General features: G+C 40.0%; 1 protein-coding gene and 1 long non-coding RNA gene across 3 annotated transcripts; one reads left to right on the top strand and one right to left on the bottom strand.

The window, feature by feature from the left end:
- Nucleotides 1-136: 136 nt before the first annotated feature.
- On the top strand, nt 137-22,946 carry TBP (TATA-box binding protein). Of its 2 annotated transcripts, none has more exons than XM_040448648.1 (8): nt 137-261; nt 4,111-4,317; nt 7,005-7,417; nt 13,081-13,168; nt 18,674-18,765; nt 20,354-20,521; nt 21,426-21,520; nt 22,188-22,946. In XM_040448648.1, exons 2-8 carry the CDS (start codon nt 4,264-4,266, stop codon nt 22,265-22,267), a joined length of 990 nt encoding a protein of 329 aa, XP_040304582.1. In that variant the 5' UTR covers nt 137-261; nt 4,111-4,263; the 3' UTR covers nt 22,268-22,946. The 2 variants fall into 2 exon arrangements, with proteins under 2 accessions (XP_040304582.1, XP_040304583.1); XM_040448649.1 differs by lacking the exon at nt 137-261 and adding an exon at nt 428-810.
- On the bottom strand, nt 16,826-17,248 carry LOC121013158 (uncharacterized). Its single transcript, XR_005782533.1, has 2 exons — nt 17,147-17,248; nt 16,826-16,913 (listed from the first exon to the last, which is right to left on the bottom strand). It is a non-coding gene; the product is annotated as an uncharacterized LOC121013158 (long non-coding RNA).
- Nucleotides 22,947-24,047: the final 1,101 nt, after the last annotated feature.

The following is a 24,047-nucleotide window of genomic DNA, read 5'->3' as shown; positions in this document are numbered from 1 at the left end:
CCCCTTCTTTCCCTTAAGCCAACTACCCAGCGGAACTGTTGCGGAAACAGCGGAAGTGACGGAGTGCCCACACTTCCCATGGCCGCCACTCTAGTTGGACAACTGGCTGAAGCCTAGGATGGAAGAACTGGCGGAAGTGACATTATCAACGCGCGCCAGAAGTTTAGTAGGGTCGGGAAGGGTCGCCGTGGCGGGCGCCTGGGCCGTCTGTGGCTTAACTTCGTTTTCGCGGCCCCGCAGTGGTCTCTGCAGGGACTCCAGGTAACAGCCCCTTTAGCTTTACCTCTTCTCTGAGGATTGGTGCAGAGGCGACCACTGCAGCGAGTCCCTGGGGCGATAGTGAGGGAGACGCTGAGTGGGCACGCAGGCCGCGCGGGGGCCGCTCCTCCCCGCTCGTGCCGACGCCGCTCCGGCCTGTACCGGCCGCCCACCCACCCCGGCCGCCTGTCCCGCCCGGTGCCCTCATCTGCTGTGCTTTAACAACGGCTTTCATCGTGCGAGTTCGGGTGCAGGGCTCCGGGAGTGCCCGGGACGCAACAGTCCGGCACATCCGAGACCCGGAGTTCCTGTCCTGCCATCCTTTTCTCCTCGTTGATGTTGGAGGGCAGATTGAACCTGGCCTTTGTCCTCCTTTTTTTGCTGTCAGCAGGAATGGCTTTGTTATAAAGTTGTGCTTGAGACTTTAACGTTTTGTCAGAGGCTAGAGATTTCCGGCACGATAGAGCGTAAGCTGTGAATACACAGCGCTTGGTTTACAAGGCCTAGCTGCCTAGGCCCCAGGCCGTGTGCTTTTCTAATTTAAAATTCTAGGTAGGCTTCTGTGTGAAAAATAATACGCTTGAGTGGTTTATGCAGACACTGGGGGGCAATGCAAAATTAACTGATTCTTTTCCCTTATCTGTGATTGCCTTTTAAAAAGATCAAATTTGATGCTTCAGTTTCCAAAATATGAACACACTCTGCAAACAACTTTCTTTTCAAAGGATAAGTTAGTATTATAGGATAAGTTATAAGTAATAGCTAACGGTAGTAGTAACTAAGTAGGATTAAGTTAGAAGTAATAACTGTGGTTTTAATGGCACAGGTGAGTAAAAATGGTCGGTGCCATCACTGGCAATGAGGGATGACCTCTGAACAATCGTAACATCGGCCCGGACCTAGTGCTGCAGATTTCTTATGTAGACTCTGAGGTGCACTAAGGGGTCAGGAGCCACCAGTTTTGGAGAAAGCTCTTGTCATGTTTATGAGTGCTTGAAATCCTGCTCTCATTATTTCTTGCTTTAACCATAGCAGTGACTGCCTTAAGGTGAACTTCCAGCCTCTAGTTTTATCTCTTTGAATTCATCCACACTTGCCAAAGTAGACCTACTCATGCTGCACTTCAAAATCTTGTCCCTGCTCTTTTGCCTATGTGATATGTAAAACTGGTAGACAGTGTGACCCCACTTATATTTGCTACCTCCTCTCCAGAGCTTGTTGCTTGCATATTGCATGCTTTTGCAGTCTTTGTCTCCTTGTGCTTGGTCTTTTGCCTGCAGTGCTGATTTGTAAATTCCTGCTTACCTTGCTAGACCCAAGTCCAGTGATCGTGCTTTGTGAACACATTCCCCTTCAGGACACTTGGCAGTTGCTATGTCTTACCGTCCACAGCATGTGTGCATTTGTTCTTGATGACCTACTATATGCCAGGCATGGTGCTAAGACATTGGTGAGATTCTGCACTCCAGGAACTTGGCATAGTACACCTCTGTTACAGCACTTAAGTTTTGGAGTAATTATTTGTATACCCTTCACATGGAACTCTTTGATGCTAATGACTATTTCCTCTTCATATTTGCATCACTTCTACTGTTATTATAGGATAACAATTTAAAAAATATAATTTTATTATATCTGACATTTTCTGAACCAGAGTTTTTTGGGTTTTTTTTCCCCCCTTTTTCAGTGATGAGTATGTAGGATATATAGTCTTTGGTCCTTTGTCCTGTCAAAGTGATTGATTCTTTCATTCATTCAACAAATATCTGAGTGCTTACTTTGTACCAGTACATGTTTGAAGCTCGTGTGTGTCTTTGGTATATAATTTGTAACTTTCAGACCAGCAAGTTCTATATGTGCCAATATCTTCTTAGATTTTAATGTTTAAACTGAAATCTACTAATAGCTAACATTTATCTTGGGCTTACTAAGTGATAACTAGATGCTGTTCTTGATATGTTGATGAGCCAGTACTGTTTGACTCTAGTTCTCAAAGCAACTCTAATCAAGGTAAGGAGCCATCTGAACTAAATTCAACAAAAGGTCTTTCAGTAGTCACTTGATTCTTTTTTCTAAAAGAAATAAAAAATGTGTAGCCAGTAAAGAAATGATGTGTTAAGGAAAGCTAGATAGAGGCATAGTTTGTATTTATGTGTTCTAAAGAGGTCAAGTTATTGCATATATAAAAACATGTTTTAGGGGCGCCTGGGTGGCGCAGTCGGTTAAGCGTCCGACTTCAGCCAGGTCACGATCTCGCGGTCCGTGAGTTCGAGCCCCGCGTCAGGCTCTGGGCTGATGGCTCGGAGCCTGGAGCCTGTTTCCGATTCTGTGTCTCCCTCTCTCTCTGCCCCTCCCCCGTTCATGCTCTGTCTCTCTCTGTCCCAAAAATAAAAATAAACGTTAAAAACATGTTTTATTTATTTTTGTGTCTGTACATCTTCTATCACAGTGTTGTATTCAGTTAGATTGGGGCACCTGGATGGCTCAGTCAGTTAAGTGTCCAACTTTGGCTCAGGTCGTGATCTCATGGTTTGTGGGTTTGAGCCCCATGTTGGCTCTGTGCTGATGGTGCAGAACCTGCTTGGGATTCTCTCCCTCTGCCATCCCTCACCCCCTGCCCCCCAATAAATAAATAAACTTAAAAGAATAAAACAAGGCAAGAATGAAGCAGTATTTTTTAAAAAATAAATAACTTAGTAGATCAATAAATATCACGTTAAAGTATGTTGGATCCAATTCACTATTTATTGAAATTAACACCTAAGACATTGTGGAGGATATAAAACTGACTGGAATATTTAAAAACCTCAACTTGGCCCAATAGCACTCTGTACACAGTGCTTAATACATTTTTCTACTCAGGGGCATCTGGGTGGCTCAGTCGGTTGAGTGTCTGATTTCAGCTCAGGTCATGATCTCGTCGTTGGTGAGTTTGAGCCTCACATCGGGCTCTGTGCTGACAGAGCCTGGAGCCTGCTTCAGATTCTGTGTCTTCCTCTCTCTCTGCGCCCCCCCCCCCCCCGCTCTGTCTCTTTCAAAAATAAACATAAAAAATAAATGTTTCTACTCTGATTTGACAGTTTCCTTAGGAATGTGTTTTCTCTGTTTTTTCCCAAAAGTTTTTTTTGTTTCTTTGTTTGTTTTAGTGTTTATTTATTGGAGAGAGAGAGACATAGAGTATGAGCGGGGGAGGTACAGAGAGAGAGACACACACACAGAATCTGAAGCAGGCTCCAGGCTCCAAGGTATCAGCACAGAGCCCAACTTGGGGCTCGAACCTACAAGCCTTGAGATCATGACTTGAGCCGAAGTTGGCCGCTTAACCGACTGAGCCACTCAGGCGCCTCGATTTCCCAAAAGTTTTTAAATATTGATTATGACACCTTATTTTTGAACATTCTAAGTATTAAAAACTAAGTTTTTAATGTTTATTTTTCGAGAGACAGAGAGACAAGAGTGTGGGCGGGGGAGGGGCAGAGAGAGAGGGAGTCATAAATTCCGAAGCAGGCTCCAGGCTCTGAGCTGTCAGCACAGAGCCCCATGTGGGGCTTGAATTCCTGAACTGTGAGATCCTGACCTGAGCTGAAGTCGGACTGAGCCACCCAAGCACCGCTGAACATTCTAAGAGCATTTAAATTAAACATGTAATAAAACACTTTTTGTTCTAGTGGTAGTTTTGCATGCGGTCCCAATAAACATGGGAGGGAATAGGATTTCAGCATTATAAGGTTAAAAAGTATATTCCAAAATAGCTTCATTGCTTTTTTCTAGTTTTTTGTGTAATTATGAAACTGGTTCATAAAAGACTGTACAGCTTGTATTCTTACATTAAACCTCAAACTTTTTTCAAAGTGGCGTTACCGTTTCTTGGTGTGCACGAAGACAACGCAAGCAGTTGAGGAAATTGCTAAGAAGTGTGTACTGGGGATGCTTTAGGAAGAGACTGAATGCCGAGGCGAGTTCCAGTCCAAAGGTGTTTAATTTACCAAGAAGAAAGTGAACATCATGGATCAGAACAACAGCCTGCCACCTTATGCTCAGGGCCTGGCCTCCCCTCAGGTAATACAACTGGAGGGAGGGTGTAGATGGGACAGAGTCTACACTGTTAGAGGCAGTAGAAAAAGAAAGGAAGGGAATTTAACCATCTGTCGTTGAAATTGATTTGTCTGATTTTAAGCCTCTTACTTTGTTGAGACATTGTATTAGGCTTTGAGTAGGCTTGATAGTGTTAAATTTGAGGAGTTTATTTGGAAGTTAAAATATGTATTTGTCTGTAAATCTTAATCTTTTGATAAATGTTTATGAAAGTGTTCCATGTGACTATCGGGCCTTTGATTTTGAAAGTAACTTTTGCCAAGTTATTTTCTGTTTTTAGCATTTCTTTTTTATGTTTAAGGTTCCAAATAACATCTACTTTTAAAAAATTAACTCATGATAAGAACACCCACTTTAGGTGTGTTTTGATAATTGTGTACACCTGTGTGTATACAACTGCTCTGATCGAGAGCTGAAGATAGTTTTGCTTAGCCTAGAAAGTCATACAAATGGAACCATACCAGTATGTGCTTTTTTTGTGTATCTCTCTTCTTTGCCCAATATAACATCTGTATATCAGCAGATTCCTTTTTATTGCCGAGTAGTACTCGATTGTATGGATGTACCACATCTTGTGTATCTACTCTCTCCTTGCTGACATTGTGGGTGTTTTCAGGTTGGGGATATTATGAATAAAGTTGCTGTAAACATTTGTGAACAGGCTTTGTGTAGACTGTTTCTGTCTCTCTTGGGTAAATACTTATGAGTGGGATTGCTAGGTCTGTGGTAAGTGTGTGTTTCACTTTATAAGAAACTGCCAGACCATACTCTAGGTCCACCAGCAGCAATGTGAGAGTTCTGCTTGCTGTACATCCTCACTGACACTCTAACTTTTAGCGATTCTAGTGGTTGCTTAGTGCTGTTTCTTTGTGATTTTAATTTGCATTGTCCTGATGACTAACAATCTTGAGCATCCTGTCAATGCTTATTGGCCAACTGCATTATTTTCATTTGTAGAATGTCCTTCACATCTTTCGCCCATTTTTTTAACTGGCTTATTTGTTTGTCTTTTATTGAATTGTAATTGTTCTTTGTGTATTCTGGATACAGGTCCTTTCTGAGATGTAGGTATTGTAGATATTTTCTCTCAGTCTGTGGTGTGGCTTACTTTTTAATTTCTTAATGATATCTTTCAAAGAGTAGAAGGTCTTAATTTTTCTCTGAAGTCCATTTACCAATTTTATTTCAGCGTCAGTGCTTCTGTGTCCTAAGAAATCTTGGTTAACCCAAAGTCTTAAGGATTTTCTCTTTCTGATAAAGTTTTAGCTTTTACATGTGTGCCTGTGATCCATTTTGAGTTCATTTGTATACGTGACATAAAGAAAGGCAGACCTTTCAAAACCTCACTCTTTTTGAAGTCACATAACCTGAATTTTTTCTAGCCAGTATTTTACAGATGTGAGTGATCAACGCAGTATGATCGTACCTATACTATTAGGGCTGCGGTGTATGTTTGACCCTCCTCCTCTCATACTCTTTCTGCCACTATGTTGATGAAACAATTTAACATAAACCTTAGACAATTTTGGTTTATGCTTTCTGCCAAATAAAGTGGTGGAAGTGGGAGAGGATTGTGGCTCCTTTTTGAATTTTGCACGCATTTGAGCATCTGACGAAAACTATGGATTCCTTGATGCAGAAATACTAGGTATACTTTGAAGAGGTTCACAGAGTCACTGCAAACTCTGCAGGCTCTATGGGCTCTGTAGAGTTGGTGCTGGGTGAGGGCATTAGACTGGCTCCCAGAAAAACTTGGCTGTCATTGTGGCTTCTCTGCTGGTGAGACCTGTGGTCTTGGGGAAGTCCTTTAGCTTCTCCTGGTGTCAGTTTTCTTGTCCTTAATGTGGGAAGAACATCGAGTTTTTCCTTTCCCAGAGGGCTGTGATGAGATAAATTAATTTTATCATAAATTATATATTAATAAATATATTATTAAATTAAATTAATAAATGTGACAGTATCTGGAAGTTAAGAAGCATTCGGAAAAATAAATTGATATTATTCTGATAGATGCATTGGATTTTCTTGATATAAACTTTTTGTATACGTGCTGCCAAAGCGAGCACAATATAAACTTTTTGGAGAGCAAATGATCCACGTTTTTGAATAGTATTCTAATAATTGTCGTCATTATTGTTGCTAACACTTCAGTATCTTCTGCGTGCCTGTCATCGTGTTGAATGGGTTCAGTGGCATCTCTGGGCTAACTATATAATTTATTAGGCAAACTTGGACAGATACATTGCGAGTGAAATGGGGAACTACCCAGGTAGTATGCCAGGATAATAGTTTAAAAGCATGGGCAGTCGCTCCAATTATGTCCTTTATACTTTCTAGCAGTATTAGAACATCGTTATCCTGTTGATGTGCCTGAACGGTTAAGCAACTTCCTTGAGTGTTCACATGTAATAAGTGGCAGGGTTGGATTTCACACCCGGGTATAATTCTAAATACCAGGCTCTTACCTACTGTGCTATGGTGAAGAAGAAAGTGATGTGTGTAAGGACAGCAAATGCCTTTCTGTTATGCATCATGACTCCATTTATATTCGGAAAGCATCTGTCTTTGTACGTCTCACCTCCTCTTCTACTAGACAGGTGCTGGAAACAATACCAGCTGGCTTGACTTACTGTCCTCCTGACCTTCCACAGGGTGCCATGACTCCTGGAATCCCCATCTTCAGTCCGATGATGCCTTACGGCACAGGACTGACTCCACAGCCTATTCAGAGCACCAACAGTCTGTCCATCTTGGAGGAGCAGCAGAGGCAGCAGCAGCAGCAGCAGCAGCAGCAACAGCAACAGGCGCAGCAGCAGCAGCAGCAGCAGCAGCAGGCTCAGCAGCAGCAGCAGCAGCAGGCAGTGGCGACCGTTCAGCAGTCAGCATCCCAGCAGGCGACGCAGGCGGCCTCGGGCCAGACACCACAGCTCTTCCACTCACAGACTCTTACCACTGCACCCTTGCCGGGCACCACTCCCCTGTATCCCTCCCCCATGACCCCCATGACGCCCATTACCCCCGCCACGCCAGCCTCTGAGAGCTCTGGGATCGTGCCGCAGCTGCAGTGAGTAATTTGTGTCTTTCCCTCAACCCAGAGGGGCCCCTTGCGGCGGGTGCTGCTCTTCTTTGTTTCAGACGGATTGAGTTGTCGAGGGGGTGGCACTAGTGGTCATCGTATGTCTAAATTTGCTCTTGCTCTGTCTCCCACAGGAGAAAGGATGCAAAGTTGCCTCAGTGAGTCAGTTCCCTTAGTAAAAGGCTCTCATAACATCGCCTCATATTGGGTAGATGGGGTAGCTCGCGTTTATGTCCTTGGGCCAAGCTATCAAATTGTTGTAGACATTTCCCTGCAGCTGATTTGCTGAATCAAGCCTTACATGGTCTCTTTCCCTTTGATGTTTTCTTTGGGAAGGGAAGATTGGAAGATTAGTTACTTAGTTCACAGTGGTCCTTGTTTGTCTTCATTGGTTATTATAAGGGCTGCATATAACTCTTTGGAGAGCTGTGTCCTTTCCACAAGCTGAGAATGTCTGTTCTTGCCCTCAGTGGATTTTTCTGTATAAATTAAATGGGTCCTATATGTATCAGAATTGGACGCAGGGTGGAGGTAGGAAAAAAGTCCTGAAAAATACACCAATATTCTCTTGTATCTATCAGTGTGAAGTACATAGCTTTTGCTTTTAGGAAGCATGGCCAAAGTGAAGGGTCATTTGCAATAATTAGTTCACCAGCCATCGCTGGTCATTTTTGTCACTAAGTAATATTTCATCGTAGATCCTGTTATCCAAATCTTGCCTCAGATTTTTGATCTGATGTGATTTTAAAAATCAGATGATTTTCATTTTAATACTTTAGAGAGATAATCCCTTGTTAGTTCACATTTTTCAGCAACATTCCCTGGTGTCTTGCTTGCTTGTCTGGCTTTTATGGCCATTTAAGTTTTTACCTCTTGTTTAAATCATAAGTTATAACCAGTTGTGATGGGGTGTTTGTTTCATCTTGGCACCTTAACCCTTCTGGTATTCCACAAGGCATCTAGTCAGACACGTTACTGAGTTTCCATATCCATTAAGAACCCTGGTAGGTTGGGAATTCAGTGGCCTCTAAATCCTACAAGCTTATGAAGACTTGGGATAGATAATCAGTGAAAATATATAAGAACACATTTTTAACGGGTGCTTGGCTGGCTCAGTTGGAAGAGCATGCGACTCTTGATCTTGCGGTTGTGAGTTTGAGCCCCATGTTGGGTGTATAGATTATTTAAATTAGTAAACTTAAAGAAAATCATACATTTTTAAGAAGAATTCTGGGGAGGTGGCAGAGTCAAGAAAATCCCTGGACCGAATGGCTTCGGTGAACTCTACCAGACATTTAAAGAAGAACTAATACCAGTCCTTCTCAAAGTTTTCTGCAAAATCGAGGGAACATTTTTTAACTCATTCAGTGAGGCCAGCAGTACGCTGACACCAAAGCCAAAGATACTAAAAAGTCTACAGACCGGTATCCCCATTGATCATTGATACAAAAATCCTCAAAAAAATACTAGGAAACATCATTAAGCAGCATGGTGTAAGATTATTCACCATGACCAAGTGGGATTTATTCTTAGAATGAAAGGGTAGATCAACATACAAAAATCAACCATTGGGGGCACCTGGGTGGCTCAGTCAGTTAAGCATTCGATTCAATTTTGACTCAGGTCATGATCTCACTGTGAGTTCGAGCCCCTCATTGGGCTCTGTGCTGACAGCATGGACCCTTCTTGGGATCCTCTCTCTTCCTCTCTCTCTGCTCCTTCCCTGCTCATGCTCGCTCTCTCTCTGTCTCCCCCCCCCCCCCCTAAGTAACTAACCTTAAAAAATCAACCACTGTAATATACCACAACAATAAAATGAAAAGAAAACGGATACCTCAATTGATGCAGAAAAAGAATGGACAAAATTCAACACCCTTTCATGGTAAGAACACTCAACAAAATAGGAAAAGATGGAAACTGCCTTAACATAGTAAAAGCCATATTTAGAAAACCATAGCAAACCTAATACTTAACATTGAAAGACTTAATGCTTTTCCTCTATGATCAGGAACAAGGGAGGGACAACCTCTTTCTCCATCTCTTTCTTTTTTTCTTTTTTCTTTACATTTATTTATTTTTGAGAGAGAGAGAGACAGAGAGAGACAGAGCACACATTGGGGAGGGGCAGAGAGAGAAGGAGACAGAATCCGAAGCAGGCTCCATGCTCTGAGCTGTCAGCACAGATCCCGACGCGGGGCTCGAACCCACAAACTGTGAGATCATGACCTGAGCTGAAGTCGGATGCTCAACTGGCTGAGCCACCCAGGCACCCCGCTCTTTCTCCCATTTCTATTCAACATAGTACCAGAGCAAGACAAAAAAAGGGTATCTAGAGTAGAAAGGAAGAGATAAAATTATGTGTTGGCAGATGTTATGATCTTATGTGTAGAAAATCGTAATGAGTCCACAAAAAAACCTGTTAGCTATAATAAGTGAGTTTATTTAGCAAAGTAGCAGGATACAAAGTTAACACTTGAAAATCAGTTGCATTTCTGTATATAGACAGTGAACAATATGAAAAGGAAATTACAGGTGTCCCTGGGCAGCTCAGTCGTCCTTGGGTAGCTCAGTCGATTAAGTGCCTGACTTCAGCTCAGATCGTGATCTCACGATTCGTGGGTTCGAACCCAGGGTTGGGCTCTGTGCTGACAGCTTAGAGCCTGGAGCCCACTTTGGATTCTGTGTCTCCCTCTCTCTCTATGCCCCTTCCCTGCTCACACTCTCTCTCTCTTAAAAATAAACATTAAAAATTTTTTTTGAAAAGCAAATTACAAAAACAATTCTATTAACAAGATCAAAAAGGATAAAATACACTAAAACCTTGAATTGTGGGTGACTTGTTCTCTGCATGTTTCGCAAGATGAGCAAACATTTCTAATAAATTTTAACTTGACAAATGAGCAGTGTCTTGCAATACGAGTAGCACGTGATGCTGAATGTCACATGATCACAACCTAGCCAATGGTTCTTGAAATTTGCTTTGATAGACAAGTGCTTTGGATTACAAGCATGTTTCTGGATTGAATTATGCTCTCAAACCAAGGTTTTGTTGTACTTAGGAATTAACCAAGGATGTGAAAGACGTATGATGAGAACTATAAAACATTGCTGAAAGAACTTTAAAAAAGACATGAAAAGTGGAAACACATCTCAGGTTCATGGATTAGAAGATTTAATATTGTCAAAATTTTAATATTGCCCAAAATGATCTATAGGTGCAGTGCAATCCCTATCAAAATCCCAATGATATTTTTTGCAGAAGTAGAAAAAATCATGCTAAAATTCAAATGGAATCCCAAGGAACTTTGAATGGCCAAAAACAATCCTGAAAAGGAAGAGCAAACCAGAGGGCTCTCACTTCCTAATTTCAGAACTTACTACGAAGTTTCAGCAATCAAAACTGTGGTATTGGCATAAACGCAGACATATAGACCAATGCAGTAGGATAGAGAGCCCAGAAATAACCCTTGCATATATGGTCAAATGATACTTGTCAAGGGTCCCAAGACTGTTCAATGGAGAAAAGATAGTGTTTTCAACTAATGGTGCTGGGACAACTGGATATCCACATGCAAAAGAATGAAGTTGGACCCGTAGCTAACACCAAATAAAAAACTAACTTAAAATAGATCAAAGACCTAAGTGTAAGACCTAAAACAATAAAACTCGGTGAAGAAAACATAGGACAAAAGCTTTGTGACATTGGACTTCACAATGTTTTCTCAGATGTGACACAAAGGCATGGGTAACAACAGAAAAAACATAAAGTAGACTACATGACACTTTTAAAACTTGTAAAAATTTTTTTTAAAAAGAAAACTTGTATACCAAAAGACACTGTTCACAGAGTAAAAAGGCAACCAACAGGAAGGGAGAAAATGCATCCCATAAAGGATTATTATCTAGATACTTAAAGAACTACTGAAACTCAACAATGAAAACCAAAGAGCCTGATTCCAAAAATGGGCAAAGGACTTGAATAGACATTTTGCCAAAGAAAATACACAAATAGCCAATAAGCACATGAAAGGATGCTCAACGTCACTAAACATTATGTAAATGCAAGTCAAAACTACAATGAGACCACCACCTCATACCCATTAGGATGGCTATTATCAAAAATAGTATAACAAGTGTTGGGGATATGGAGAAATTTGAACCCTTATGCACTGTTGCTTAAGAAGAAAAAAATACATGTAGCAAATATGTGACTAAATTTGTGGTAGATGTACCACAACTTGATTATTTCTTAAGTAGAGAAATGCTAAAGGCAGGTGTGTATATAAAATTAATTGGAAGGAAATAGGTGAGGCAGAAATGAAAACATTCATTGGGTTGATCATTTTTTTATTTCTAATGCTCATTTGTTTATTGAGTGAGAGAGAATCCCAAACAGGCTCCATGCTGCACTCGATCTCACGTACCGTGAGACCATGACCTGAGCCAAAATCAAGAGTCAGACACTCAACTGACTGAACCATGCAGGCACCCCTTGGGTTGATTATTCCAATTGGCCTTACAATTGTTTATTAAAGAACACAGCTTGGGGCACCTGTGTGGCTCAGTCGGTCTGGCGCCCGACTTCAGCTCAGGTCATGATCTCATAGTTTGTGAGTTTGAGCCCCATGTTGGGCTCTGTGCTGACAGCTCAGAGCCTGGAACCTGCTTCGGATTCTGTGTCTCCCTCTCTCTCTGCCCCTCCCCTGCTCATGCTCTGTCTCTGTCTCAAAAGTAAATGAACATTAAAAAAAAGTTAAAAGAGAAAAAAACACAGCTATCCTCTTATCCAACCCAGTTGTGAGCCATCAAGTTTTCAAACTGTTGCATTTTGACAGGACGGGAACCAAAAGCAGCAATGAGCTGGAAACAGCTGGAGATGTATTTGCAATCTGGAATCGGTATTCATACGACAGTGATGTCCCATGCCCGTGCATGATGGTTTATGGGCAATTAGTGTCATTCAAAGGGCAAATAAGGGCTTCGTTCAGAAGGCTAAGGCATGGCTCTGCAGATAGATGGACTGAAAGCCTGGCTACCACTTAGGAGCCGTGTTTATCTGGAGCAAGGATCCCATTTTATCTGGAGCAACCATGCCATTTAAGCCTCAGCTTCTGCATCTGAAGATGTGAATATTAATAGTTATTACTTCATAGTGCATTGTAAGTATTAAGTGGGGTAACCCATGTAAAATGCTCACCATGGTGTGTGGTAAACATAATAAATGTCAACAATGTAAATTTTTTTTTAATTTTAATTTTTATTTATTTTTATTTAAAAAACTTTTTAATGTTTATTTATTTTTGAGAGAGAGAGGGAGGGAGAGAGAGGGAGAAAGAGAGACAGAGCATGAGCGGGGGAGGAGCAGAGAGAGAGGGAGACACAGAATCCGAAACAGGCTCCAGGCTCTGAGCTGTCAGCACAGAGCCCGACGTGGGGCTCGAACTCATGAACCGTGAGATCATGACCTGAGCTGAAGCCGGACGCTCAACTGACTGAGCCACCCAGGTGCCCCAATGTAAAATTTTTTTAATTAAAATTTAAACTGACCTAATTACATTGTTCTAGTAAAAGAATCAGATTTCTAGATAATTATCTAACACTTCATCCTGTAAAAGTTAAATGATCATGCTTTCTTTTCAAATTTCTTGCAGAAATATTGTATCTACGGTGAATCTTGGCTGTAAGCTTGACCTAAAGACCATTGCACTTCGTGCCCGAAATGCTGAATATAATCCCAAGGTCAGAGCAATTACAATGTATTTCAAATTATAATAATACAGGAATTTGTTGTTAAAGGTCCCTAGACCAAAACGTGTTATGCATAAGTTTGTTGATACCAACAAAATGAGGAATTAAAGAAAATTGTGTATTGTTTTTTATTGAGAGACCCTAGAATCACAGCAGTCTACAAGATAAAGTACTAAATTTATTTACCCATTGTGATGGGGATCCTGTGACATTAAAAAACAAAATATGTGGTATGATTTCATATATGTTTTGAAAACCATATAGAATGGAATGATACGCTGTCTGGAATTTACTTGAAAATAAAACAATTAGAGAATTGGGGAAGGGCACATGGGTGAAACAAGATAGGCCAGAAGTTAATAATTGTTAGGGTTGGGTAATAAGTACAGGGAGTTTATTATATTTTTCTATGTATAACTTTTAAACTTTATAATAAAAATATTATGGGGTAAAAATACCTATGATACTTTTTACATTAACATAAGCAGCCTGAGTACATGGTAAGGCTTTTGTCTCTGCATTGGTAGATAAGTTGTTTTTTAAAAAAATAGTAAATATTTGCATTCACAAACGGACGGACATTCTTCAAGGACTAGACAGACCAGGCCTCTGAGTGGAGATGATCGGATTGAAGAAGAGCTCTCAGGTAGGGCCCTGTAGAAGACAGTTCCCCTAAAGTGGGAGAATCTATTAGCGTGCTGTTTACTTTCATACATGGGGAACCACTGTTAAACTGGTTTCGTTTAACAAAGGAAAAATAAGATTTTATATAAGAAAAAAAGAGAAGGCAGAAGGACACACTTGAGAATCTGAGTATTCTATTTGACAGGCTATCTGTGTCAGTGTCTGTGCCTCTCAGTTTTTCCAGATTACCGCCATATCCTTTACTGATGTCCCTTGTTCCCCCTTTGGTGAAACTCCCAGTCTAGGTTGCCCATGCGGATTTGACTCCTTTTCTTATGTGGTGTCATTATTTGAATGTCATCTTGAAATAGTGTCCAAGTGGCAGCATGTAAGCCTACCTGGATGTTAGACAATGGAGAAATATCATAAGAAATAAGTGAAATTCACTTCATACATCCAGTATTTTTTAGTTTGCTTACACCTAACCAGAAGGATTAACTCCCCAAGAATCAGCTTGGTCAATTTTAGGAACGGAAAGTCTTTTTTCTCAACTTATTGATTGTTCTGTTCTGTGCCTCCCTGCGCCCCCCGAGTATTTATCCCATTTGTTAACAATTGTGCCAATACTACTTGGCCGGCCAATAAATAGTTGAGGACACTTTTATTATCTGGCTCTGTTTTAGCCAGTGAAGTTATGATAAAGCATTTGTTAGGTGAGTGGTTTCATTTGTTGTTTGAGCCACAATCGAGAAACTTCTGTTTTAGTTTGGGAATTCCTGGTCAGGGTAGAGATCTCATACACTGGGTGAAATCATGTTCTTGTACCACATTTTGTCAACAGCACAAAATGATTAAACACAAGGGGAAGAAGTGAGAAAGAACAGGCAGTATATATACCAAGTGTGTTGTCCTATCCTTGATTCCAAGCTCTTGGGAGGAAGCTGTATTTTCAGGAGTCATCACTTTCTGGAGGTCTTTTAGTAGATTCGGGGTCAATCTTCAGGCAGAACCCATGCCCAGTTGGATTCTGAGTACATGCAAACTGGGGAAGTTATCCATGTGTCTAATCCTGGTGCTTGAGAATGGTATTTCAGTTAGAGTCTCAAATGTTTTCTTCTACGCAGTTTGAAGCTGACTTTCACTGATAATCGCTTTCATGTTTCTGTCTGCTGCCTGTACATCACCTAGAGATGTGTGCGGTGATGTTTTCTTTAGAAACGTGGCTTACCCATAATGGGGCATGCGACTGTGTATACGACTGACATTGGTTTGACCAGGGCAGGTTTCCTATGCTATCCAAAAGTTTGCATTAAGTCACTTTGCTTTCATTAGAGACCTACATTAGTGCCTGTTTTTGCCAACGGAAAGAAATCTGAAGAGAATTTCTGCTTTTACAAAATGGTGATTGTTCCTCACTTTACTCCATTTGGGTTTATGAAAGGTTTCACAGGAACACTCTACTTTTCAGTAGCAGGGGAAACCTGTTTTTGACAAGACCAGGATATATCAAGGTTGGGACAGTTAGTGGGAGCCAGGCCAGTTTTCATGCATCTTTCAGGAACAGTGTCATAGGGTGAGAATTTGCAGGGATTTTGGGGTGTAACACCCTGTCATTAGGGCTAGGATTGTAGGCCAAGAAAAATAAAACTGTTTTTGGAAACTTGGGCTGTTTTAGCGCTTGCCTTTTAACAAAGGAAAACTTCAGTCAACAGGAGAACTATGTACATACTATTAAACGGTGTATCTAAACTTTGGGCACTCAATCAAATCTAAGAGGAAGTTCAGAGCCTTGCCCTCTATTATGTGAGAACTGAAGATATGGCATTTCTCAGCAGCCTTTTGAACTTCTCAAGTTGAATATCCCCAATATTTTTGTAAAATTTGAATCAATGTACGTATTTGTCTTTTTTTTTTTTTCCAGTGTGGCTTTTTGTGTGTGTGTGCATATGCATAAGTATTAAAACTTGAGGATGACTTTGACACCCAACTATTTTGAGATATTTAAATAAAACAAAGAGAAAGACAATGACCAAGTTTCTGCCTCCCTCCTCAACCAGAAAAACTATATATATCATTGTGTCGTCATTGGCAGCTAACCCTAGTAAGAACTGCATGAGTTAGAGAAGCCATTTTCCTTAGAGTAGGCTGTACAGTCAGAAATCTGATTGTACAGAAATCAGAAATCAGAAGTCTGATTTCTCTAATAAGTCATTAATTTATTTTTAATGTTTTAATTGGAGATAACCAAAGAAAATAGACAACTCTTATTGTCCTAATAACATAAACCCAAATCTTATTGAATGTTAATATTTACTCATGAACCTCTAGTAAGATAACTGTTTTAGTAGAATGAGCTTTTGTAACAGAATATATCTTATAACAACATTTAAAAGTTACGCTGTATCAATGTAAAAATATTAATGTAAAATATACCTTGATTATTTTAAATATATGAGTCGTTATTGAATGACTTATTCTAGGATGTATCATCAGAACAAAACAGAATGAAGTAGGTTTAGATTTTTTTTCATAGTTTACTAAAATACGTTTTCTTAAGGAAAGGGAAGTAAAGTGGTTGGGTTTAGGTTGGAGTAGTATTTAAGAGTTACATAGAAAGCAGACAAAATAATTTTGTAGAAGTGTAGGGGTATGTTTGTCAGCTGAACCAGGTAAGTTGGATGAATATATGTTAGCTGTACATTGAGAAAAAAGTTAAGTGATGGTCTTGGAGTGAGTTTCTAAATCTCTGTCTTTTATATACAAGTGAGAAAGATGTAGCCTAGGTAGAAATGTCCAAAATAAAAGTTGCTGTAATAACTGTCTAAGAAAGAAAATGACTCCTTTAGTTATTGAGACTTTTTGTTCTGCTTGGTTGAGCGAATTAAAATTTGGAGGACATCAAATATGGCTAATTATTTTAGAACCCTTTCTTTTTACAGTAAGAATAAATCTTTATGGTTGCCCAGTAGCCATTGAGGAAACCACAAAGATACTTCAATGTAAAAACAGTTCTTTTTTGTTTTTAATTTTATTTTATTTAGAGTGAGAATTTAAGAAAGAAAACGGAAAAGCCAGAACTGTTGAACTTCTTTCATCATTTAAAGCATTTTACCTTTGGGGCGCCTGGGTGGCGCAGTCGGTTAAGCGTCCGACTTCAGCCAGGTCACGATCTCGCGGTCCGGGAGTTCGAGCCCCGCGTCGGGCTCTGGGCTGATGGCTCAGAGCCTGGAGCCTGTTTCCGATTCTGTGTCTCCCTCTCTCTCTGCCCCTCCCCCGTTCATGCTCTGTCTCTCTCTGTCCCAAAAATAAATAAACTTTGAAAAAAAAAATTTTAAAGCATTTTACCTTTGACTTTGAAATGTAATATCAGCATATTAAGTTAGACAGTACATATCTAATGTTGAATTTTTGAAGGTTAACACACAAACCTGAATTTGTAAGGTTGAATTTGTGATAAACTGTAACAATTTCCTTAATAAGAAGATAAAGTGTATATTTATTATCTGTTGTGCCTCCTATAGTCTCAACCATTTCTATTAGTTATCTTCAGCCAGAGCGATTCAATGTTGTGTCCTACGGACATAAGGAAAACTAGCAGGTAGATAACCAAGAAATGTCTTGCTGTCTGTTCATCGGTACACGTCATATGTCCCTTTTTTAATCGTTTAAAGTGGTAAAATAAACATGTATAGCTCCATTTGTCCTTCCACCAAGTAATAGAATGGCTCTTATATAGCATATAAAAATGAAAGTAAAGGCTAAATAAAAACTGTTTATTGGCCAGGTTTTTATCTTTATCTTAAGAAATTATGTAAATATTAGACATTTATAACCATTTATGCACTGGAAGTAACCATTTATGCACTGTGGTAAGCCAGTATACAGGGTGTATGTAGCATTATAATAATTAATCTTTTATCTATTATTTTATTTTGGATACATAATTCTACAATGTTATAGTCTCTAATGAAATGATATTATTTGATCAATAAAATCAGTAGAGGGAATTTAGTAAATGCAAGGTTAGGCTTTTCTGGGACTTGTACAAACTAGAATGTAGTGCTTGTATTTTTGCATGGTGGTAAAATCTGCAGGAAGACAGAGCAGTTTTAAAACTAAAATTGCAAAAGGAATCTAATTTGTTAAAGAGCTATCCTGATTGGAAATACATGAATATTTCTTATGTAATCATCAGATATTAAAATTTTAGGGTTATTTGCAAGTAATTTTTTGCTTTTTATCATGTAAACTAGTAATGGAGGCCATTCATTCAACCCACAGCTGAAATATGTTCCCCTCGAGTTACGATGTTAGCAGTAAAAACATTGTTAAAAAGTCCAAATTAAAAATAAAAAGTTTGATTTTTTTCTTAATTTGCAATTTTATGTGTTGATACTTTAATACTGTTTCTAAAAGCTAGTTGGAAACAGAAGGTCACTCCACTACATATTGATATGTTTGTAATTTGATTTACTCCCTCTGGAGGTAGAAAAGGTTTATCAATCGATTTGCCAAAAAAAATCAGTAAGTTAACAGTTCTAGGAGCTAGCAAATATAAGGTAGAAACAGAGGCACTGATATTTATTAAGGACGTAATTAAAGTAAAATTTTTTGCAAAGATTAGTTGTTGTTGCAATGGTGTGGAAGAATACACAGATCTTGGTTCAACGTACTCAGTAGTCACTGTATTCTGCTCCCTGTGCAAAGAAAAGCATGCGTGCTGCCCGGTGATGTAAGAGACCCACGTATAGGAACATGTGCCAGGGATTTTGAGAACTCTCCATTTTACCAGTCGTGACGTTCATTGTCTTACTCTCCTAAAGGAAGTCAGTCTGGCGTGACCTCATTAACAATTGTCTCTGACCATTTTAGCGGTTTGCTGCTGTTATCATGAGAATAAGAGAGCCCCGAACCACTGCACTAATATTCAGTTCTGGGAAAATGGTGTGCACAGGAGCCAAGAGGTAGGTTTAAGGAGTTTATTCTCCTGGTTGTACGTTACCATGGTTACTCAGTTGCATTTTATGTGTCTTTGATAAAATGGAACATCCAAGCTGTTACTAAGAATCCCTTTATGTAACAAATTTTATGTATAACACAAATTCATCCCCAAGTGAAAACAAATTGGTCATGAATCACAAAATTTCCGAGCAGATGGTGTGAGAGTGTATAGATCTGCTTGGTACTGGCAGTGGGACAGACCACGTGTGTTGGTCATAGATGCCCGCTGCTCCTTGTTGTAAATAGGCTTCATCATGAGAGTTAGGGTTTATTCAGGTCTTAAGATGTCTACCCCTTTCATAAATGCTGTTGCCTATATTCTGCGTCTGTTTGAAGTGATCCTGTCTGTGAAGGTTAGTGCTTTGGGGCCTTGGCTGTAAACCTTGTCTTACAGAGTTCATGTAACTGGTAGAAGGTGAAGGTTGGAGGAAGATTAGTGGCATCAGCTTCATAGAGCTTGAATAAGTGAAGTAAATTAAGCTCTTAAAATAAAAATTAATATGACTTGGAGTTGTCTACACACCAAGAGGGCTGCAGATGTTTTTGCTTATTCTGAACTTTGAAGTTGTCTTTTTTTTTTTTTTTTAATGTTTGTTTAGTTTTGAGAGAGAGAAACAGTGCAAGTGGGGGAGGGGCAGAGAGCTAGGGAGACACAGAATCGGAAGCAGGTTCCAGGCTCCAAGCTGTCAGCACAGAGCCGGAAGTGGGGCTTGGACTTGTGAAACAGCGAGATCATGACCTGAGCTGAAGTCGGACGCTTAACCCACTGAGCCACCCACGCGCCCCTGAAGTTGTCTTTAATGAGGGGAAGGCCATTGGTGTGGACACAGTGGTTCCTGATCTCCTGTGTTGCCTTTTTCAGAAGGCAAGGTGTGGGTCTCTCCCTGGCTTCCACATAAGTCTTCATTTCGGAGTCTTGCTTGTTTTTTCCTGGATGCGTCATCAAAAGCTTCTGGCTTATCAATAAATGCTGGGTGTTTTTTTTCTTTCCCAGACATGCTATTCACTCACTGTTTAGCTGTCTTTATCCATTTGCTACACACTGAATAGTGGGTATCTAGTTGCATGATTATTTTATCAAGATAGGAATCCACAAATAAATTTATTTTCCTCAAGAAAAAAAAAGCATTGCAAGTAGGTATGTTTAATTTCTGTTATCCCTAACCCTTGCACTTGAGAGTCTTTTGCTTATGATAGTATTATTGCTTTTATTTTGCTTTTCTTACATGGGCCGTACATTACTAAGCCATAGTTTTATCCAACAGATGAGTTATAGGAATGGATAGAGATTTAATATAAAAGAAGATACAATTAGAGTATGCATTATCTAAGTATAAATCTCATTAATATTTTCCTATTAAAGTGAAATTGTTAATTTTCACCTTAGGAATTTGTAGGCTAAAATACAGTAATCGTAATGATCATGGTGATGATGAGATGTTCCACATCTGTAAAATCTGGGCATATCAGTAGTCTGATGAATTGAATTTTGAATTCAATTTTATTTTAGCTGTCTTTGACTATGACTATCTCACTTTTTCTTCTCCCTAGTGAAGAGCAGTCCCGACTAGCAGCAAGAAAATATGCCAGAGTTGTACAGAAATTAGGTTTTCCAGCAAAGTTCTTGGACTTCAAGATTCAGAATATGGTGGGGAGCTGTGATGTGAAATTCCCTATAAGGTTAGAAGGCCTCGTGCTGACCCACCAACAATTTAGTAGGTGAGTCTGAAATGTATTGTGATTGCCTTTGGCAACAATTCACTTATAATCTGTGTAAACATTATTCATGATAAAACATACGCAGAACAGTCGGTATGTAAGAACAAGGGATGTACTGATAGATGTATTGAATGTTGAAGTTTCTTCTTTCTGTCTTGGAAAATACATTTTTCTCACCATTCTCCTACCTCCCATTTCACTTATTGACATCCACAACTCCCCTTGACTGGGATGAAATTGGCTCCCTGTTATTTTATTGCTCAGTAAGTGCATTTTAAATGCATGAATTAAATCCACAACCTGTTATGTCAACTCTTGTCCCCAGTTGTTTGAATTTCTCTAGTGAACATTATACGAGCTGTACCAGTAAAGTATAAACTTGAGTGAAATGATTATTATTTCCTCTTACTTTCCCTGCCACCTACAAGGCCACTGCCCACTTCTCCAGCCTCTCTGCTCCCAGCACCGCTTAGACTTGCCCTGCCCTTCTTGGACCAGGGCTCTTGGTCCAAGTTTTATACTTGGCACCTTCTTGTTATACTTTTCACCTAGGAAACTCCCACTGGCACTTCAGATATCCACCCAAGATCCCACTTCCTCAGAGAAGCCTGTCCTGCATTTCCCAGTAGGTTAACCACACACATCGTTACTGTTTTCAGTCTGTCTGAACTGGGAGCATGAGGCTGCTACGACATCAGAAAATCCAGACTCATTAGAAATAGAGTTCGTTGGTCTTCAAGTGCCTATGACAGGTCACCCTCACTGGCCTTAAGTTCTCTTTCCTGTGGGTTGGCCTCGCAGTGAATTTGCCGTTTAGTCAGTATTTTCCCTGCGCAGGTCCTCATTTTACCTGAAGCATGGACAGCTTTTAATTTCTAAACTGTTTTTGTAATTTTCCTCCTAGTTACGAGCCAGAGTTATTTCCTGGTTTAATCTACAGAATGATCAAACCCAGAATTGTTCTTCTTATTTTTGTTTCTGGAAAAGTTGTTTTAACAGGTAAGTTGTAACAGGAAGTAGTATCCAGAGGTTTGAGGTTTGCAAGAGTTTCAAGAACAGCATTTTCTCAGTGCTGAGAAGTAATTTCAGTTGGCTGGCAAGTGGTGAAGACACCTTTACCCCTTTCTTCTCCTCACCCTAACACTCTGATGGGAAACATATGCACCAAGGGGGTGAGAGTAGGGAAGATGGCCATTACATTGCTTAAGAGATGGCATTTTAAGCTGGAAATCCTCCTGTAAAGCTTTGAGATTCATCTGTGTCGTTAGGAGACAACAGAGGGAAGTTTAGAAGAGCTTGCTTAAAGGCAGCAGGTGGGAGAATAAGATTTGGTCATTCCTTCTGCACTGCTTGGGTCACGAGCTGCTGAGGTCACAAGCTGGTGCAGGGACTAACACTGGTCACATGTGGTGGACTGCAGGGCAGGAGGCTGGAGTCATCTAGGGCACTGTTTTGTGGCTTAAAAAGCCATTTTAAGAAAATAGTACTTTAAAAAGAAAAACAGGGTTGTATCAAGGGATTCCCTCATTAGTGTTCTAATGTCTGCATCTGTCAGTCTAACTGGGAATGGAGAGAATTGTGCTTGTGGTGTTAAAGTAATTTTACCTCTTAAACATGTTAAGAACAGCTATTTCAGACTCCTCTCTTCTCTGACTTGTCTTCATAGGTGCTAAAGTCAGAGCAGAAATTTATGAAGCATTTGAAAATATCTACCCTATTCTAAAGGGTTTCAGGAAGACGACATAATGGCTGTTAATGTACTCCTGCCTCTGCACCCACTTGTTCTTTTTTTTAAAAACAAATCAGTTTTGGTACATTTAAATGGTGGTGTTGTGGAGGGTCCCAGTTTGGTGAGAAGATGGGCGTTCTGTGGGTTGCAGCACCAGGTGAAGCTCTCCAGCGTGCACTCCCCGTGGCGATGCTGGGAAGTGGTCTTCTGCGCAGAGAACACTGCAGCATTATGTAAGTTGCTCGTACTGTGCTGCTGTTTGAGTTGTGCTGCCTGTTTATTTATATTTAGATTTTAAACATACTGCTGTTGACAAGTTGGTTTGAGGTACAGAACTTCAAATGTTAAAGCCACCTCTGCGGTTGATTGGACTTTTTCTTTTAATTTCTTCCCCATAAACCAGTTTTTATATTTCTACCAGAAAAGTGAAAATCTTTTTTAAAAGCGTTGTTTTTCTAATTCGTGACTCCTAGGGGTTATTTTTGTGCCAGACACATTCCGCCTTTTCAGTATTGCAGGACAGAATAGATGTATTAAGGAAAACAAATGGCTGTACATATTTTTCTTCCTTTGGAGTACTCTGTACAATAAATGCTGTTTATAAAAGTGTTAGATTGATGTTATAAATGATACCTTGTAAGATTCATGTGACCATACTGGTAAAGTTTGTATTTTAGATATAATTGCCTGAAACCATTTCAGTGTGTGCTTGCTTGCTTGTTTGTTTCAGTCAACATTTCATTGTATGTTGCAGTTTTAATGGAAGAACTACCTGAAAATTTAAGGTTGGTCACAAAACATGTATTTATGATGTTCCATAAATTGAGCACTTCCTGTTTCCCAGATACATTGCCTGTAATTCTCACAAAACCTGTAACTAGGTTTTGTTCCTTTTTTTTTTTTTTCCCCAACATTTTTTCTTTATTTTTGGGACAGAGAGAGACAGAGCATGAACGGGGGAGGGGCAGAGAGAGAGGGAGACACAGAATCGGAAACAGGCTCCAGGCTCTGAGCCATCAGCCCAGAGCCCGACGCGGGGCTCGAACTCACGGACCACGAGATCGTGACCTGGCTGAAGTCGGACGCTTAACTGACTGCGCCACCCAGGCGCCCTTGTTCCTCTTTCTTAGGTGAGGAAACTCTGGCCTCAGCTGAGGGATGAGGCATTTGTCCCAGGTTACATAGCCAGTGAGTGGCAAAATCAGGCTCCAGGGCAAAGTCCTTCAGTATTAAAGCTGGGGTATGTGTACAGCCTAGTGAGGTGTTTTTTCTCATGAACATTAGCTGGAAATTTGTAAGTTCTTGGGTGTTCTTGCTGGAGTTAATTGTAAAAGTATATTTTCAAACAGTTCAGAGGCATACAATCAGAAAGGAAAAAGTTCTTCTGCTTACTGCCCCGGGGTATCTCCCAAGCCCCATTCTGTACAGGTCCTTTCCTTTTGGGGTGCTTTTGATCCCAGATTTAGAAAATACTAAAGCATATGTTCAGTTTTATATAGCTTTGCCTTTTTTTCCCCATCAGTAGGTCATAAACACATTTCCATGATAGGGAATCCAATGGCATCACAAATGTATGACATCTCTTAGGTACCATTATGTATTTACCTGTTTCCTTAATTATGGCCATTGATATCAGTAATGTTAAGGATCATTTGGAAAGACATCTATCCAAGAAAGAAATCTCTCCACGTGTAGATCTTCTCTTAGATTCTTCAGTAAAGTTTTATAATTTATTCATATAGGGCTTCTACATTTCATAAAAATTAATTCCTAAGTATTCTCTGGTTCCTATTAATG

The sequence above is a fragment of the Herpailurus yagouaroundi genome, unplaced genomic scaffold (assembly GCF_014898765.1).
Source record: "Herpailurus yagouaroundi ecotype Mexico unplaced genomic scaffold, PumYag 198, whole genome shotgun sequence".
Taxonomy (NCBI): Eukaryota; Metazoa; Chordata; class Mammalia; order Carnivora; family Felidae; genus Herpailurus; species Herpailurus yagouaroundi.
Note: the sequence above shows the minus strand (reverse complement) of the source record. Positions and strands in the feature narration are given on the sequence as shown.

Excerpts from the sequence above, each read along its gene's own strand:
- TBP (XM_040448648.1), top strand. The coding sequence starts at position 4,264 with ATGGATCAGAACAACAGCCTGCCACCTTATGCTCAGGGCCTGGCCTCC. Across the intron at positions 4,318-7,004 it reads AGGGCCTGGCCTCCCCTCAG|GGTGCCATGACTCCTGGAAT; the intron begins GTAATACAACTG and ends GACCTTCCACAG. Across the intron at positions 21,521-22,187 it reads TGGAAAAGTTGTTTTAACAG|GTGCTAAAGTCAGAGCAGAA; the intron begins GTAAGTTGTAAC and ends TTGTCTTCATAG.